At 37.1% G+C, this 19507-nt stretch overlaps 1 protein-coding gene across 5 annotated transcripts in view; it reads right to left on the bottom strand.

Moving 5' to 3' along the window:
* Nucleotides 1-943: 943 nt before the first annotated feature.
* Nucleotides 944-19507, bottom strand: part of LOC143293686 (myoferlin-like) — a 106741-nt gene continuing 88177 nt past the window's right edge. For all 5 annotated transcript variants that reach the window (XM_076604845.1, XM_076604844.1, XM_076604847.1 and 2 more), the window contains 12 exons: nucleotides 19286-19377; nucleotides 18564-18734; nucleotides 17727-17872; nucleotides 16432-16571; nucleotides 12798-12886; nucleotides 12023-12166; nucleotides 11190-11280; nucleotides 10743-10842; nucleotides 9607-9791; nucleotides 8813-8922; nucleotides 8028-8175; nucleotides 944-7454 (listed from right to left, as the gene is read on the bottom strand). In XM_076604845.1, the coding sequence (XP_076460960.1) occupies nucleotides 7422-7454; nucleotides 8028-8175; nucleotides 8813-8922; nucleotides 9607-9791; nucleotides 10743-10842; nucleotides 11190-11280; nucleotides 12023-12166; nucleotides 12798-12886; nucleotides 16432-16571; nucleotides 17727-17872; nucleotides 18564-18734; nucleotides 19286-19377 (1449 nt within the window). In that variant the 3' untranslated portion in view covers nucleotides 944-7421. The remainder of the gene's footprint in view (nucleotides 7455-8027; nucleotides 8176-8812; nucleotides 8923-9606; nucleotides 9792-10742; nucleotides 10843-11189; nucleotides 11281-12022; nucleotides 12167-12797; nucleotides 12887-16431; nucleotides 16572-17726; nucleotides 17873-18563; nucleotides 18735-19285; nucleotides 19378-19507) is intronic.

The raw sequence follows: 19507 nt of genomic DNA, 5'->3' as shown, positions 1-19507 counted from the left end.
TACCTGAAAATGGAAGATATACTTATTTTAAGATGAATAAATATATACATCTCAAAAATGCAGCATTTTTGATTTGTTGTAGCATGTACAGCAATTTCACATAATGGTCATTTGGAAGATAACTGATAACAATGTCACAAAGTTGTATCATTTGAAGGAAAACTAAAATCTAATAAATGAAAAGCAAGACAAAATTTGAGTAAATCTAAAGGATGCTTCCTCTACGTCCTTCAAAAGGGAAGTAAGCACACTGCTCGAGTGGAACGCAAGCACATCACTTTGTCCTGAGGATGCTCATCAGGTTTATCTCCTATGCTTGAAGAGACACACTCCAATAAATGCATACCAGAAGCAGTTTTCAAACAGTCTGCATGAGATTACAGTTTTTTCTCTCTCCTGTTGTAGTCATTAGTGGAAACAATAGAGGCATTTATTTCTTCTTCTTTTTTGCGATCAGTGAATAACAAAGACATGAGGTTCTCTGCATGAAGTAAATTGAAAACGTCAATACTTTTAAACACTTGATCAAACACACATACATTAACACTAACCATTCAATAAAAAATAAATTCATATTCACATTTCACAACATTTCACTTTACATGTTTTCTTCAAAAGTTCTTTGTCATCTTCTTCCAGTCATCAGTCCACTACACTAACCACTTTGCCATGGCAGTGATTCCAGTGCTAATAGTTTATTATGGATGCACACACACATGCGGACACACCCACCCACCCATAAAATGAAACAAAAACTACACCAAACCAGAGTGATTATATTGACTCACTTTGTTTAATATAAGAGCCATTACATTAACATGTTTTTTGTCCAGGTTGTAAAAACCCATCCGCATACTCATGTGTGTCAGACAAATGGAGAAACATGAAAGATACTTTCTTACTCACAATCAACAATCTTGGCAAAAAACAACAACACAACATGGAAAGTGCATTATTCAATTTTTATTGGCAGATATAACTAAAATATATGAAAGGGGATAGATTATATAAATACATTGAGTATAATAGTGCAAGACAAGAAGACAATGCCAGAAAAACTGAAAGACAACAACAGAACGCTCCTTTCTGCCTTCTAACCTGCATTAACAAAAGAGGAGGGAAAAGTGTGTTGACATGGTAAAATATCAACATGTTAGGAATAAAAGATACCATTCACCATTGTATATAAGACTACAATGCATGACGCAATGATGATTCTAAATGCTGATGATGTATGGTAAATAGCCAGTAAGTAGTATCAACCTTTATAGGTGTCAAATTTATGTCATGTCATGTCCTGACTCAAATGTATTGACATTCACTTTGTCCTATCATTTTCAGCAAATCAGCTGTATCTGATCTCATGAATGCACTTTTAACCTGACATGATTAATGACTAATTAAGGGGAAAAAAGCTTATTCATCTTCCATTTGCATAAAAAAAAATAATCTCTTCCATGTTTTGAAAACAAAGCAAGAATTTGACAGGCATGACTAAGAAGTCAAGTTAAAAAACAAAACAAAAAACAAACAAACAAACAAAAACAAAGACAGAAAACATACAGATAACTCGATTTCAAACATTCAAAACTGTGATCATAAATATCCCACAGTGTCCTTTCCAGTGATTGAAAACACCAGTTACTAAAAGAATAAAACAAATATTTTGATTATAAAGAAAAAAGTTATAAACCTGTGATACTCTTTATTAAACAAGTGACCAGATGTACTGTTTTACCTGCGCAGTAATTTCATTCATAGGAAACCATTGATCAAATAAGAAATGTGTTAATTCCAGAGCACACAGCAACCACCCTTGGAAACAAAGTTTTTACAATAATCATTGCTGATATATGTCATGTCAATGAACAATGCTACCATGAAGTCCACATTTGATTCAACAACAGAAAAAAAAAATTGGAAAGAAAAAACTCAAACCAGTTAGTGGATGACTTCTGTACAAGTACTTTCCTCTGCACAAGAGGAAGGGAAGAGAAAGAGTGAAATCAAGAGGGGAAGGGGGGAGGGTTGTGAAAAAGAGAGAGAAAGGAAGAGGGATTAGGAAGTATGATCATGCAGAAGAAAAGTAAATCACTTCAAAAATCTTCCACACAAATTCAGTCCAAACTAAACATAGGACTGTGACCAAATCCAAGTTGTAGGCATACTCATCTAATCTGGCAATGAGTGCCTTGAAACTTGCAATGTCAAACATAAATGGAAGTTAAAACAAACAGAAAAAAGGACCAACATAAAACAATGTCAGTGCAAAAACAAGATGTACTGAAAAAAAAACAGGTAGTGTGAAGTAAAGACGAGGGAAAAACAACCCCACAAACAGTTCAAAAAACAAACAATTAAAAACACTTGGCCAAACATTAATCAAATGCTAGGTGGGTAATTTCTGGCTGACAGAAAAACTGTACTTGGAACATCATGAGTTTAAAGTGAGAAGTCTTGCAACTACAATGATTTCTCAAAACACGTTATATAATCCCCCAAAACAGACAAAAATGTCCCAACAACTGATGATTATCCCTATATACAATAAACATGACCAACATTTTAGAAATAGATAGAATAGTACATACCGACAGAATCACACACTGATCAGTGATCTCTTTCCTTCCGTCTGAACAACATCCAAAGAAAGCACCAAATGTCTCCATGAAAATATGAAAAGTAAATTCCCCTACCCAAGATTCCACAATGTCTTCCCTTGGGAGACAACAGACAATAATGGGATCCAAATTCAGTCCATTCCAACAGAGATACATCAGCACATAATGCCAGTGAAAGGCAAGCTATCAGGATAACACCCTGATACAGAAAATCAGATGGCAAAAAATGTTCTGTTGCACTATTTTTTTCGACCCTTCATAGAGACACAGCATTTGGAAAACTACTGGTAAATTTAGAATCACAAGCCAATGAATATCACTTGAAGGAAATACAGATTACTGCCAAAAGCAATGATTTTCAAACTTATAAACAAATGTGTCACCAAAACAACTGGCTTTCGTCTCCAGTAAGTCCAATCACTTCCATTGCTGTCCGTTAGAAGAAATGTGCATACCCTCTGTTCAATTTTTAGTCATCCCTTCAAGCTCCTGATTAAGAGACTTGGCCAAAACTGAGAATATTATGCACAGCAAGGAAGTTCTATTGAGACTGAATATGTTACACAGTGACAACACTGCAGGCCACTATTTCATCAGAACAAAACAGCTATGACTAAAATACATCAGGCTCTTATCTTTTAGATATTTTCTTTTAGTTTATACAAATGGACAAACCTATCCTCCTGAAAAAACAGGATGTATTTATGCCAACCATGCCACAGGCCTCACCACACTCTACATGCTGAGTGTTTTCAACAGAGTAGTCTAAAGAACCTGATCAAGCAGTGACAAAATGGGATGGTAAAATGTATCTGATGGCAGCAAACTTCTTTTCAATGGCAAACATGTGTTGTCCGAACTGTGAGAATCTTAAGACTACCTACACTGGCTCATTCCAGTAGTAACTTTAAAACTTCTTTTACCATCTCTCTAGCACATGATAGGATCCACGTTTCTAGTATCCCAAAAACACAGCATGACATGCCAAAGATCGAGCAATCCTGTATCCCTCTGCAGAGAAAGGTTCTGGCATTTCCTCTGATTTTTTATGCATAATCTATGTATACAAAGGGAACAAAAATAAAAATGCAACAGTCTATGCTTTCAATTAAACATCACTGACAATTTGATTGAAAACCTTTGTGTGATAAGAAGGTAAGCAAAAGATTTCAGAATATTTGAAGTAATCTTTCTCTCCTTACTCATCTTTAACAAAGCAAGAGAATAATGAAGAAAGACATTATAAAACAAAACAAAAAAACCTTTGGAATTTTCAACTAAGACACATGAAGTAAAGGTTACTGAGAAAGTATACATATACCAACAGTGGTCAATATTGACAATGCGGAAATAACACACACAAGATTTAGCAAGGTTACAGATATGTAATAGCAAGCTATAACAGTGAAATTAAAAATGCATAAAAAGAAGAATCAGAACAAAAATTTGATGTTATAAAAATCAAGCAGCTAACAACAAAAGTACAACAAAAAACTGGTCTGAAAAAGGAAGTCATATACATATGATCCAATGAAAAAAATGTAAACAACTTATCACACTCCATCACAATATAACTTCTCAAGACATGTGAGTGCCCCAGATCAAAATGCTTAATAACAAAGGCATACATTTTTACACAAAGAGAATTACATGTTCAAGGAAAATTACCTGTATATTAGCTTAATAACAAGAGAGAGAGAGAGAGAGAGAACACTTTTCAACATGATTTAGCAAAACCAATACCACAACATATACTGCAGCTTGACAAAAAAGTATGTCTTTATTCTAACACAAATCAGTCATCACAGATTAATAACAAAACCACATGCTCATTCAATTTATTGCTATGAATGTGGAAAATAGTCATGAAAGAAAAGATGGAAAAAAACAGCTTGCAGTGAAGACTGATATTAAAAACAACCTTTCCCCCCAATTCAAACGAGCTGGAGAAATGAAGTTATCAGCCTAGGTTTGATCTCTGTGGCAAGGTTTGTCATTTCAGTTGTTCAGTGCTCAAGTAAAAACTGATTTCAGCAAAAAGTAGTTGGCCATCTTGTTCCACTATAATAACACAGTATATAAATGTAAATGTGGGCAAGATTAACAGAAGTCAATGTTAACACAAATTATAAGAAAATATTCAACTGTTGTATAAACAGCAGTAAATGTTAACACAACTCAAAAGAAAATATTCAACTGCTGTATTGCCACTAGCAGAGTAAATACCAAACTCAACAACAAATGATACCAAGACATAGAGTTGGGAGGGGGGTGTGAATCACCAATTCTTGATAACAAGAACATTTCAATCAGCTTTTGCAAAAGGCACTTGAGTGAAGTTACATTTTTACACAATTGTATATCTTTGCAAAATGAATTATCAGTCGTGACTGGGCAAAATGCAAATTATAATAAAACACTGGTTGTGAGAGAGAGAGAGTGTGTGTGTGTATGTGTGTGGTTTTCAACTAGCATATAACTGTAAAAAAAAAATCATTTTTTTTAATTGGTAGATTATTGCATACATCATTTCTATGTATAATAATAAACAATTACTACATGACAACATTATATCACGTGGTTATGAGTGTGTGTGTGTGTGTGTGTGTTTGTGTGTGTGAGGGCACGTGCGTGAACATACACACATGCAAATTTGTGTTTGCGCACAAATTGGGAACAATGGGCCGAAAGACAAAGAGGTTATTTGAAGTCCGTTTATAATCACAGATTTAATCACTACTCACTTTGTTACTGGACCATATGATCACATGAAAGCAAAACAAAGGTTCTGTCTTTCACTACCATTTCCTGAGGCTCAATAATATTTATTTTTACATGATAACTAAACAGGCCAAAAGAAGATGATAACATATTTAACCTAAGTTTTTCAAAGTGTGTCATAGTTATATACTTCAAGTCAACAAGCATGTCTATACGACCATTCAACAATTATTTACCAATATCAAGTGATCATTTTGTCTACTGAATCAATATATGTGTATTTACCTGTAAGAAAAAAAAAGATACCAGCAGCACTGATAATGGCAAAAAAAAAAAAAAAAAAAAAGCAAATGTATTCACATATACATGTATGTGTGCATGTATTTTGTTATGAAACAAAAAAACCCATAAGAAGCTGTGCAGCAGGTATAATATTCAGAGAAAACGTAGCAATCAATATCAAGTGTACATTTTCTTGTCAAACAAATACAGTTGTTGAGTTCCCACCCCCTCCTCTCCCAGGTTACACATTTCTGTCACTAAATTTCCCTTAATCTTCAATATTTTCTGTGTCATTCTAAGTTCCTAAGCTGGTGCTAACAAGTTATACTTTGTTATACATGACTAATGTGTGAAGAGAAAGAATTATTTGAGTCACCACTTTACGCTGACAGTGGAGCCGTGTGTTAATGTAGACATCTGGCACTGGCAGACATTTTAACTGCTAGCTTCAAGCCAAATGAAGAATTCTGATGCAACTTTCATTATTCATTCTCACTGCATATCCCCTATTCTTTAGTGCAAATGTTTCAGGGGCAGTGATTTGATGAATTATGTTCCATTATCACACTTGTTCACTGGTAACATACACAGTCGCTGTTTGTATTTGTGCCGTAACTTGTATACACTATGTTCCATTATCACACTTGTTCACTGGTAACATACACAGTCACTGTTTGTATTTGTGACATAACTTGTATATACTGTTTTATGTATTTATTCCATAATTCTCAATATATATATATAGGCATAAAATGTCATCCCTCCCAATTCTTCACACACAAACTTACTCATTTTCCTATATCCAAAGATTTCAATTACAATTACTTATCTTGTGCAATATATGGTTCACAAATACACTATCAAAAAAACAAAAGTATGTCAAAGCAGTGACAGCCATTATTGCTTCAATCAACATCATGTTCACCTGAAGAGATTCAGAACAACCCACACATTTCTACCCACTACTTTAGACCAAGGTTTACATAATCACACAGAATGGACAGACAATGATGTCTCTTGTATCATCAACTCTATCACAAAGAGTAAACAATGATACTTATTGTATCTGCAGCTTTGTCAAACAACTCAGGCTGTGATGTCGGAGTTATCTGCAGTCTGACCACAGCAGTTATTAGAGTCATTACCAACATGTCAGCCAAGAATCTGGAAGCTGATGCACACAGCAAAGATAGTAACACTGTTTTCAAGTAGTTGAAGATCACAGAGCAAAACCATTTCTTGGACTGTCCTGCACTCACACCGCCCATACCTCAGCTTACTGCACTGGTGTGTAGCTTTAAAACATTTCTCAGACATAACGGTGAACTTGCCAACAGAAACATAGTTGGGGAGTGTGAAATTAATGCTCAACAGAGATTTAAACTGTTTGCTTCATGGGAATCAACTTATAAGAGTATCAGCACAAGATCAGACAATATTTGTTTGCAAAGTGATCATCCTGTGAATGGTTTCATGAGAGTCTTAAACGAGTGTTAATACAAAATACAATATCAAACAACTTGCTAAGAAAGTGATCATCTGTGAGGGAAATAAACTCTTTCAACGTTCTTGTGCAGAATGAGATACAATATAGCCCCAAACACTGGGTGAAATCTTTCATGTCACAGGAAGGAATGACAAGTCAGGGGGGAGTGGTGTCAGTCTGGAGATGATAACAACAGTGAAGACAGTGAACAAAGAAACTGGATCAGTGCAGTGCTGCACCAGCAGTCCCACACCAGACTTGAACGCTGGCAATGGCAATGATGCATGCACACAGCTGGGACCCGCTGATCATTAGTTGCCCACGATCCACCTGGAAATCTCTCCCTGTAACACACAGATATTTACATGAACACACACAAACACACACAAAAATGATTACACATGCATACAAATTGAGACACAAGTAACATTAATCTGGCTTTTTTTTTCTTTTGGTGCAATTCATTTGACTGACCAATCAGAGCAACTCCTCATTTTCATTTATCTCAATGATTCGAATCCAGACATTTTACTCTATCTTAAGCAACAAAGCATCATGCTTTTCACACACACACACACACACACACACACACACACACACACGCATGCACGCACACTCTTTAACTCAATTACATTAGAAAAAACCCTAAGACAAACAACCTATCAAATGAGAAACCAAACAAAATCCCACAGATTTTATTAGATTCCACAACAATTTTACAGTCCAATATTTTTCTTAAAAACAAAAAAATGAAAAACATGAAAAGTCAACCACTCATCAAAACCACCACCAGTCCTACCCACTCCCACCACTCTATCATTCTCAGCAATGATTTTTAACCCGAACACCTCTCTAAAACACCAACATCCACTTCCCCAGAAGACCACATGAAAACCCCAGCCCAGCCAGGCACTGACCGGGAAGGAGTAGATGAAGAGCGCAATCAGCACGATGAACAGCAACAGCAGGATCAGGCCAATGATGATCCACTTGTAGTTGCGCCAGATGATGTACTTGAGTGTCTTGAATGGAGAGGTGAACCACAGGAATGAGGTCTCGGGTCGCCTGTAATGAGTGAAAAACAGAAGTGACGTTTCAATGAATAAACCGAATCACAAAAGACACATTCCCATATTCAGTACCTATGTCACGATGGAGGTCCTTTGTGTCCGAAGATGATGTATGTGTTTAACTCATTGAATTCAGTGAGACAAATATAACATTTCGCTTGTATGTTTTGAATAAAAAATAATAAAGAATAAAATGTCATCCATGTTTTCAATAAAAATGAAGCATATTTTCAACATAAAAAGCATCTTATCTATTTCAAATAAAGAAAATAAAGAACAGAAATAAAATTTGTCTCATATATCTTCTAATAATATTGACAAGAAATCACAATATCCTGATCCCTTGTCCCAACAATATCCTGGCTCATGATATGACCAAATTAGTAGTGAGCTGTTTAAGCAATATCTTGACCTTCAAAACAAACAGCTATGGGGGTCACAGGTCTGAACCCAAACATGGACATATCTGTTTGCGTGTGGGTGGGGGTGTGAACTGGAGAAGGGGTGCGCTTGCCAAGACAATAACAGGGCTGGAACTTCTCTCCAGAGCGAAGCAGAGGGAGAGAAATTATTGTGCATGTGCTGGCACTCAGATCAACACGGGCAATGAGTGACCTTGTATGTGCACTCACTTTGGTGGTTCCAGAGTTGGGTTTGCGTTGGGTTCCTCCCGTCCTGTACCGGCTGGCATTGCTTCCGCTTCTTCTGCTGTGATCAGTTCCAGCTCCATCTCCACTTTGCCCTGAGAACAGACCATTACAATACTGTCAACAGTTCATAGGAACCTTTGTACACATAGTCATGATGTAAAAATGCCACCATTAAGGCCCGTTATTTGATCCTGTCAGAGTGTTATTCTGTTGATGTCCAAGGAAAAAAGCACATGCAACTCTGGGCTCTACCCTCATTCAAGTATATTCAACTTACAATGAACACATCTCAATGAAACAATAGTCAATGACATCACCCAAAAACTAACCCCATTACAAAAAATTCATGAGCAAGCAAAACTGCATGGATAAACACTTCAACAAGGACAAAGACGAAACGTCAGTATAAAGTAGTCACCTAAACCTGTCAGAGACCCAGGCAAATGAAAATGTTTCATTTCACTCATGATTTTAAGAGAAGTGGGTTGACAACATTTCAGTTCACACTGCAAGAGACACATGGCAACTGACGCAATTCCCAATGCAATAGACACAGGGCAACTGACACAATTTATGACGCAACAGACACAGAGTAACTTACACAATTCACACTTCAACAGACACAGGGCAAGTGACACAATTCACACTTCAACAGACACAGGGCAACTGACACAATTCACACTTCAACAGACACAGGGCAACTCACACAATTCACACTGTGACAGACACAGGGTAACTCCCACAATTCACACCGCAAGAGACACAGGACAACTCACAGTCAGGACGCGCTCTCCCGTCTCGTCACTGTAGCAGGGCCAGAAGCCACGCAGTCGCTTCATCTCAAACAGGGACCCCGTCTTGACCTGGTTCAGACCTTCCACATCGGGTAGCTGGGTCAGCTTGCAGCTGCCCGCCTTCTTAGCTGGCAGTGGAATGCAGTTCAGGTTCAGTTCCAGGGTACCTGCAAACCACAGTCGTTCCTTCGATTTATACCTTTCCTCTCATTGCTCATTCATTTGTTCATTTACCTGGATGGGTGGGAGTGACTGGTTTTTATAATACTGAAAAGTTTGTGGGAGTAGTAAATGGGCCCATTAACTGAAGTGTGTGTCTTTATACCAAAACAAAGTGAAACAAAAAAAATGAAATATAGAAAAAAATGAAAACAAGCCAATGGGAAAATCTGAATAATACTCCAGCAAAGGCTATACTAGGGCTGAAAATCAGGCAAAAAAACAAAACAAAAACAACAAAAAACATGCACAGACATAAACAGCAAAGTTACAGACGAAAATCACTGACAAAAGTAAAACTGACAAAAACTTATTTTCCTCAATCAGCATGACAAATAATAACAAAGATATACTTGCTTCCTTCAAAATATGAAAAACAATCTCAGATGGATACGTGGAAAAGGGTCTTCACTGCCCTAAAATGACTGTGCCTGACTTCATGTTCATCCTAACATTCAAAGAAAAAGGGCTTGATGCTGAGGGCTTGTCACAAAGCAAGCACTAGGGGTTTCCACACCTGTCAGGGGTTAAGAATGGGACAGCAAGGGGTGACCCACAACCTGCTGAGAATGGTCTCAGAGAGATGTACTACCTCCAGATAGTAGTGGTCCACTGTTATTAGCTTTTGTACTTTGCTACAGTGTAACCACTGATTTTGCTTATTCAGATTAACAGTCATCATGCTGCACTGCACAATCATACATAGTTAACACATGGGCTGTGTTGCACAAATGCTTTATTGAGTTTGCTTTCCATTAAGAATTTTCCGAAACCTTCCAAAAATTCTTAGTGCTAAACATACTCAGCTCTGTTCAGATTGCTCGTACAACCCAGCACTGGTGTGGGAAAGAAAAAAAAAAAAAAACAGAGGAAAAACACAGACAAGGTCAGACACGAACCCAGGAAATCATCAGCTGAGAACTTGTCATTGTCCCAGATCTGAACCATAAGGATGGGGGCTGTGTGGATCTCTGTTTCATCCAGACTCCACAAGTGCTCCTGTCAAACACACCATTCAATATGTCCTCAGTTCTCATTTGAAAATATTAACAAAACAAATTTCATATCATTCCTCTCCCAAAAGTTCTTGTTCAATGTGCATTTTTCAGCTAGAAAAACATGATCACCAACCCATCTCTGCCCAGCAAACATAAGCGGATGAATGTGCTATATGTGGTTTATTTGGTCAAACACTGTCTTTGTGCCTGTAGATCTACATTTGAAAAAAAAAAGAGAATATTTTCTGTACCCAAGTATGCATCATTACAGCCACAGGCATAGTATGTATGCATATTCATGTATGTTGTTTCCTTGGACAACCTGCAGTATGCACACAGAAGGAATACCTTTTTCTTCACCACCATGGTCTGTTCAGCCACCATGTACTCAAAGGGGAAGACAAAGCGCCAGTTGAAGTTGCCCTCTCCATCCAGAGATCTGTAACACCCAGGCAAGATAATGACATCAACTACCCACATGACTGTTGAAGATTAATAAGCACTACAGCAGATCTGCATAATGTCTGCATACACATGCATGTATATTTTGATATTAATCTTTGTCTTACACATCATGAGCAATCTTGAGTACTTACTGACTTGCATTATATTCTTCCACAACAATCTTTCAGAATTCTAGGTACAGATTTACATTATGGGCAGCATTACAATTTTCAACCATTTCATTTAGAATATCTCAGTACAGATAGATTATGCACAACATGAATAAAACATACATTTAACAAGACACTGTGAAATGGCAAGAAATCGTGTTTCCTTAAATCATTCATGGTGAGTAAGCTTCCCTGAGAAAACAAACTATCAAAAAAACCCATCACAGATTATGAAGGAAATTAAAAAGACATGTGCGGCACACATTTCAACATCCAAGACAAAATCTGTGCAACATCACAGCTGTTTACCTTTTGCAAAGGGAGAAGCTCCACAGAGACAAAAAAAAAAAAAAAAGTTGCAATAAATGGCTTCTGTTCATTGCAAAAGGTCTCAGCATGTGCATGGTTATTGCTTCTGCATTTTGATAGCAAAGGAATGAACAATACAGGACTTCAGAACAGAGATTTAGCTTGACCAGTGCAGTATCCCTGCCTACCTGTAGTAGCGGATATCAGTCGGACTTCAGAACAGAGATTTAGCTTGAGCAGTGCAGTGTCACGTCTTACCTGTAGTGGACATCAGTCTGCTGCTTCTTGTCGATGCCAGACATCCATCCCACCACGTAGATGTCACTCATCTGTTCACCGGTGATGGACTCCTCCTCCAGGACAACATCCACTGTGTTCCAGATGATGGACCGCAACACATATCTGGAAATAACGGTGTAGAACAGGTTTCAGGTTAAAGGTCCCATAGCCTTTTATGGCCATCAGGGTAGTGAATTTACATCCACTGTGCTTGGGGCTTTGCATAGGCAGGCAGGGCCCAGTTTTCTCCTTCCACCAATCTAACCTTCCACAGCCATAGTCTGGTACCCATTCACACCTCCGTGGAGTAAAGAAAATCAGAGTAAAGTGCCTTTCCCCAGGACACAATACCTTGGCAAAATGTGTCCTTGAACCCTGATCACTGGTGAACATTAGATCAGAAATCCAGCAACTAACTGATTCTGTCATATGAGAGAGATAAGTGGGGAGAAAAGGTGCAGTACATGTTTGAAATCTCAAAATAACAACCATGATTACAAGGTAAACATACTAAAATCTGAGATATAACATTACAAGGTAAACATACCAAAATCTGAGTTATATCTATCAGAATTATAGTGATACCACTTTCAAACATTCCTTTTCATTTCTTGACCAGTTTACAGAAAATCCTAAAATCATTCATCAGACATACATGATTGGACCAGCAATGAACAAATGCCATTAGCTTCTCTACATTCAATCACCAGACAATTGCCTACAGTACTATCCAAACATCAACTGTACGACTTACTTCTTGGCCTTGCGGGGTTCGATGTTGAAAGGTGGTCCCGGTGGTCCCAGGGTCAGGGGGAACATATCCACCCACATGTGGATCTTGCCCTGAAACATCATACAGTGCATGAGGGATACCAGCTCTACTGCTGTTCTTCACAAGCACAAGCAAAGCAATCAGATCAAGCATACAAAACTCACAGGTATTACTAGATAATCTTTTACATTATCTGAAAATCAGTACTCATCTTTATAAAAACAAATCTGGATCTGAAAGACTGAATTTTCTTCTCAAATATGTTGGGAAAAGAACTTGGATTTGCAACAGGACACTTTCTGTTATGAATTAATTATTTGTTATTCATTAAGTTTTATTCTCTCTAGATTTCTTAGTCAATGCAACCTGACTGTCTCCACAGATTTGTTAGTCAATGAAATCTGTTTGTGTTGGTATCACTTATTGCTGTAATGAACAATTCTGAGTTGCAGGCAGTGCAAAACAGCATTATAGCATCATATAAAATCTTGTCCCTTGATGTCTAAGCATTGAAATATGTGTTATTCCCCTCTCCTACCTCATCCACACACACACCGCTGACCCCTTCCCTTCCCCCTCAAAATTCAATGCAGGTCATAAAGGATAAACATTCAAACAAATCAAAATGAAATAAACTTCTGTGTGAGAAAAGTATACAACAAAACAAAATGACATTCTGACATAATGAAGATAATGCATACAAACAATAATTCTAAAAATGTCAAATGAAATAGAAAAAACAAAACAACAACATGAAAACTAACAAAAACAAACACATTTTCCATTGCACACGAAGTTGGATGCAGCAGTAATTTAATGCAGCATCAGTTTTCTGGCCAATAGGAAACAGGGACTTTACTTTTCAAAGACAGAAGAAACAAGAAAGGAAGGAAAAAATCTGTTTAAAAATGAAAGTTGATCGAAACGGGCCACTGATTCAACTATTCCCCCAAATCAGATGTTTGGTGTTTCTATGAATTTATAGGTCTGTGTTCTCTGATTCATTTCAGACTATTGCATCCTTATTTCCCTGCTTCAGATTTACACTGGCGAAAACAGAAAACTTCCTTAACAAGATTATGCTAATTTTGTGCATTTGTCTATGCGCATGACTTATGCTGCATCATCAGAAACAATTACAAAAAAAAAAAAGAAGAAAAAAAAACCAAGACGAGTGTTACATCGAGAATAAATGTCAGAGCACTGAAATATTCCAAACTGAGGGGTCTTGTTCTTTTCTGACATAAAATATTCCTGATGATGATACACAGCAAAATTGATTTATGAACTTACTTCATTATTTGTTGTATCAATCTGTGTACAGCTTGCACCTGTGTTTCATTGGGAAGACCACCTTGTACTTTTTTTTTTTTTTTTTTTTTTTTTTACAATGACTAGAACTTAACTTCATTCTGCTTAACACTGAAATAAATTACTAACTCAAATGCACTTCAGACAGCTGCCTGATAACAATGCTGACCTCAGCACACACACACACACATACACACTGCATTCCAAAATGACATGCCATTTGTTTCCATTTCCAGATTCATTCCAGGTGTTTTGTATGGAATAATCTAGTGACAAATATATTTAAAAATGTGATGGTGACAAGAAAGTGAAAAGTGAAGAGGGATCTTATAAATTACCTGTATGTCTTGTTCTATTTATATAGTTATTCTCAATACAGTTCAGATCTTGATTTTCTTTAATACTGGCTGTAAGTTTGTGTTAAATATACAAGAAGTACTCCACACTATGATAGTATCTGTATCTTCAAAAATCTCACTTTACTTTTTTCATTATCAAAGGCGGTGTTCACAAATTTATCCCACTCAAATTTGACAGAACCTAGGGGGTCACATAGTCTTGTTCTCTTGAAAGAAAATAAGTCATTTTTTATTTCATGTGCAGATGCTTCCATGCTGTTGTGCTTCAAGGCTTCACATGCAACAATCAAATACGTATTAACCATAAAACATTCCTCTCTAAATATCTCTTGTCCACATGTTCTGGAAGCTTACATACAAAACAAGCCCAAAAAGATGATGTCTTCAATGGTGACAACACTCAGCACACAATACCAAATTGTGTGTGAATGCATATATGCATGGGTGCATGTGTAATTCACTGCTGACAGGCATGAAAAATATGTCAACACTGTCTACCACTTTGTCAGCTCTGGCAATTGAAGTATGGACAGATTCTTGTGAAATACTAACAGTTTTTCTCGCACACACACAAATTTGCCTGCATACACAAAGGCAGACAACTAATGATTGTTAAACAGATCCACCTTGTATATACACATGATACAAAGGCAAACAGACAACTAATGATTGTGAAATAGATCCACCTTGTATATACACATGATATTTCTTCACACCTGTCCTCTTCATTTTCATATTCCTGAAGATTTTTTTTGTCTTTAGTTTTTATTCCAAAGCAAAAAAACAACAAACAGGGGAACGAACTTTGCAGGATAATGCTTTCAACAAAACAGAATCAAAAAGACAATCTAAATATGTGAAAGAGAATATGGGTGCCAGGCACTGGTGTTTCATATCGACCTATGAACAAAGCCGATAGGTTTTAACTTGCAGTTCCAATACTGGTACCTCCAGTTTACATCACTCACCACATCCTGAAAGACACACAATTCTTGAATAACAGTTGCAAAGAATGTTAGAATCTAAATCAATACATCAGCAGTTGGATAAAGCTAACCTCCTTACACTTTCATTCATTCCACAATGACATTAAAGAAACAAATTGCCACAGATAATAATAAATAATAACTCCATAGGTCAGCAGACAGATAAAGTTTACCTTCACACATTTTCATTCATTGATTCCACACTGACTTTACAAGAAACATTCACAGCATACTCTTACAGATTAGTAATTCAACAATTTATTGATGGCACTCTGCTAAATTAAGAGTCACAATAAATCACTCGCACCAAATGTTTGTGAATTTTGATCACATAATTAGGCTATTTTCAAAACTTAAGCAGAGTGCACAAAACTTTAGCAGCAGGTGAGACTGATTGTTAGTAAATTCTGAACTCGCACATGTTCAAAATCTAAGCAGGTAACACAAAACTGAAGCAGAAGGCAGGCAGTAAATTCTGAAGTAACACACATGTTTAAAACATCAGAAGAGGGCACAGACTTTATCAAAAAGCAAGACTGTCAGTTTGTGCACAAATCAATGTTCAAAACATAGCAGTGGGCACAAAACTTTAGCAGTAAGCACTACTAACACTGATTGTTAGAATGTTGGTAAACTCTGAATTTACACATACATTCAAAACCTCAGAAGAAAACACAAAACTTTTAGCAGAAGACAAGACTTCAAAATGATTGTTAGTAAATTTTGAATTTACACACATGTTCAAACCAGAGGGCACAAAACTTTAGCCGAAGGCAAGACTTCAAAATGATTGTCAGTCAATTCTGAATTTATTCAAACCAGAGGGCACAAAACTTTAACAGAACTGAGACCTATTCAGCAAGGTCTGTGCAGCACATTACAGAAGCCTGCCTCTTCACCAGCAGTTACAGACAGGCAGGAAGACTGAAGGATGAAGTGAAGAAGGAGGGAGGACCGTACCTGCTCAATGCCAGGCTGCAGGGTGTTGAACAGGGGCCGTCTCTCCACGTGCTCCTTCACCACAGGCAGCTGGTTCAGCACGTGCAGCGCTAGCCGCTCCTCTGCTGGACCCATCTCATCTGAGGCCGGCCGGTCTTTCTCTGGATGAAAATACAACAAAAATACCCATAAAACCAGCCGCCATGGCAAAGTGGTTAGCATCACAGACTGACGGCTGGGATGACGCGTGACTGAATCCCAGCAAAGGTGGGTTTTTTTAGCCCACAACCGGCTCCTACCCAGTGTTGAGTGTGCTACAGGCTTAAATGGGAAGACTGGACCCACACAGTCGAGCATCATCCACTTCACGGATGCGTCTTTGGTTGTGATGCTCTAATTTCCTGACTAACACTGCAAGCGTCTGTATCTCTCAGGCCTGGCTGATACCAGGATATCATTATGACAGGAAGCATGGAATACAGCCTATTCACGTAGTCCCGAACCTAAATGGACTCGGACTAAGCAGCGTGGGAGTAATGCCACTGAAACAGTGCAGATGATGGGGCAGCAAAACCAAAAAAAACCAAAAAAACACACACACAAAAAGTACAACATAAAAATACAGGGACTTCTGAAGAAGCATTGAAATAAGGTAACTGACTACCTGACAGGTCAAAGTCTGCCTTGGATTTCTATTTTCTTAAAAAGAAGCAAATCAATGAAAAAGTTCAACTTTAATTGAAGAGTGCAGAGAAATAAAGTAACTATCTGATAGGTTTAAAGCATGTCTAGGATCTCTAAAGCATGAAATAGCTGAACTTTAGCTGAAGGGGCAAGAGAAATAAAATAACTGTTCAACAGGATAATTTTATCTCGACTTTTACTGTTGGATGAAAGGTTATGCATTCACAGCAAACCTGGCCAAGGTCTTCACCATTTGATAAATGGTATCATTTTCTATTTTCAGCTAACATTGATTCCCTCAACAGCTATTCACCAAGCAAAATAAGCCTATCGAAGGAATAAAAATTAGCTTTGGATATGTTCTTAATGTATCTAATACTTGTTTCTGGCCAAATAAACCTGCTGAGAATTGAATAATTCTGCTCTTCAGCCACTCATTCATCCACTGAAAGTTAAACATGCACAACAAAACGATACAAACATCTTCAAAACAGGCAGGGAAAACTAGACAAGGAAAGAAAGAAACATGACAACAGAACAGAATAAAAGGGCATAAAAAGATACATGTAAGAATGGAATTTTAAAAAAAGGAACATGTATAAAACAATGAACACATGAAGGAGGCAGCTTACCAAACTCCGCCAGGGAGTAAACCCTCTGGCCAACCTTGACACTGTTGTTGCCATAGTACATGGGACCAGTCATGCGGTTCTTGCGACAGTACTCTTCCAGGATCTCTTTGGGTTTGCGGCTGTCTCTCCACGTGTTGATCCCAGACCTGAACAAAACAGTATTCATTGAAAATGGGCTCACACCTGCATGACTTTTTTTTTTTTTAAAGATGAGGGAGAGGATTCAAAATCATCTATACATCTAACCTCCAAAAACAGAGTATGGCCAACTACATTTCAGGGTAAGAACAGTTATACACATAAAAAGACATGCATACACATGAGTGAATATGGGAGTTGCAGCCAGAGAATGCTAAAAAAAAGATCTACAAATGTATAAATAAACGAATAATTTCAATCCAGTTATAGCTTTAACAAAGATGGTTGAGATGATTCAAAATGTTCTACAAATATTCAAACCAATTAATAGAAAATCAAGTTAAACATTAATTTCTCCCCCTTTCATCCTGACAGTCTACAAATAATCTCTTAAAAAGGAAAAATGGAACAAGATAAAAATTTTTTAAAAAAACAAGAAGAAAAAATCTGCAAAACAAAACCAGTAAAAAAAAAATATATATATATATAATAATAATAATAATAATAAAATTTTAAAATAACATGATTTGGCCATACAAAATCTAAATAGGATTTATAATGCCAAATGTGACAAAAACAGCAACAAAAATAGAGCTGAGCATAACATGTACTCTGGATCATTCTTATTGTCAATGATTATGTAGTACTCATTACTTTCTTCACAGCAGGATTTATAATGCTGACAACTTTACTACTCACACGTAGTAGGTCTGAGGAATGCCACAGGTGGCCCTGGCTTTTGTGAGGAAGCGGTTCTCCAGATCAATGACTGTCTCCCCAATCAGATCATCTGAGGACACCAGGTCGTAGTCCTTCACTCTCACAATCAGATCTTTGTCCAGAGGCAGCATGGCAGTCATTTCAAAGGTTCTGCAAACCAAATAGGTTCTCTTCATCAATACTTCACTTGTTTCACACATATAACAATAGTCTTCTACAACTCACATCAAAATCAAACAAGAAAACTTTTCCAGCTAAATTTCTAAAGCATCTCTGCAGGATTCCATATCATCTATGGAAGTTGCACAGAATACATGATAGAAAATATACAAAACAATATAATTTTCTATGTTTTTCCCAGCTCTGCTCAATGAAACACTTGAATGATCAAAGATGCACATAATAACCACAACACCAAACTGACTGCCAGACGCAACCACTATTCAATCACATTTTACGCTGTGCAGACATGACAGCATGAGTGAAGTAGACAACTTACATTTGTCAGTAAAAACTGCTATGTTGCCAATGTATCTAAATTCACTGATGGCACAAGATAAAAAAATTTTTTTTAAAGTACACTTTTTCAAGGAAAACAGTCTGTAGTGTAAATTATCTGTACACAATGTCAAAGAAAAAAGAAGACTAATGAGTCTTAACTACTCAGATTAACAAACAAGAAGTTCCAAACATTCCATTACCTGCCAAAGATGGGGTCAATGGTATTAGGAACATAGTTATCTCTGCTGTTCAGTTTCTTCTTGCCCAGTTCCACCTCAATGTATGGATCAGCCTGCATATCATTCACAACACAATGAAAGGTAGGTCAAAGTATTATTGCACTAACAAAAGGTGATTCGGATTATAAGAAGTATTCTCCAGATTTTAAAGAATTTCTGATTTCAACAATACATAAGGTGCAG

Source organism: Babylonia areolata, chromosome 19 (assembly GCF_041734735.1).
Source record: "Babylonia areolata isolate BAREFJ2019XMU chromosome 19, ASM4173473v1, whole genome shotgun sequence".
Classification (NCBI taxonomy): Eukaryota; Metazoa; Mollusca; class Gastropoda; order Neogastropoda; family Buccinidae; genus Babylonia; species Babylonia areolata.
This window is presented reverse-complemented; position numbering and strand designations above follow the sequence as displayed.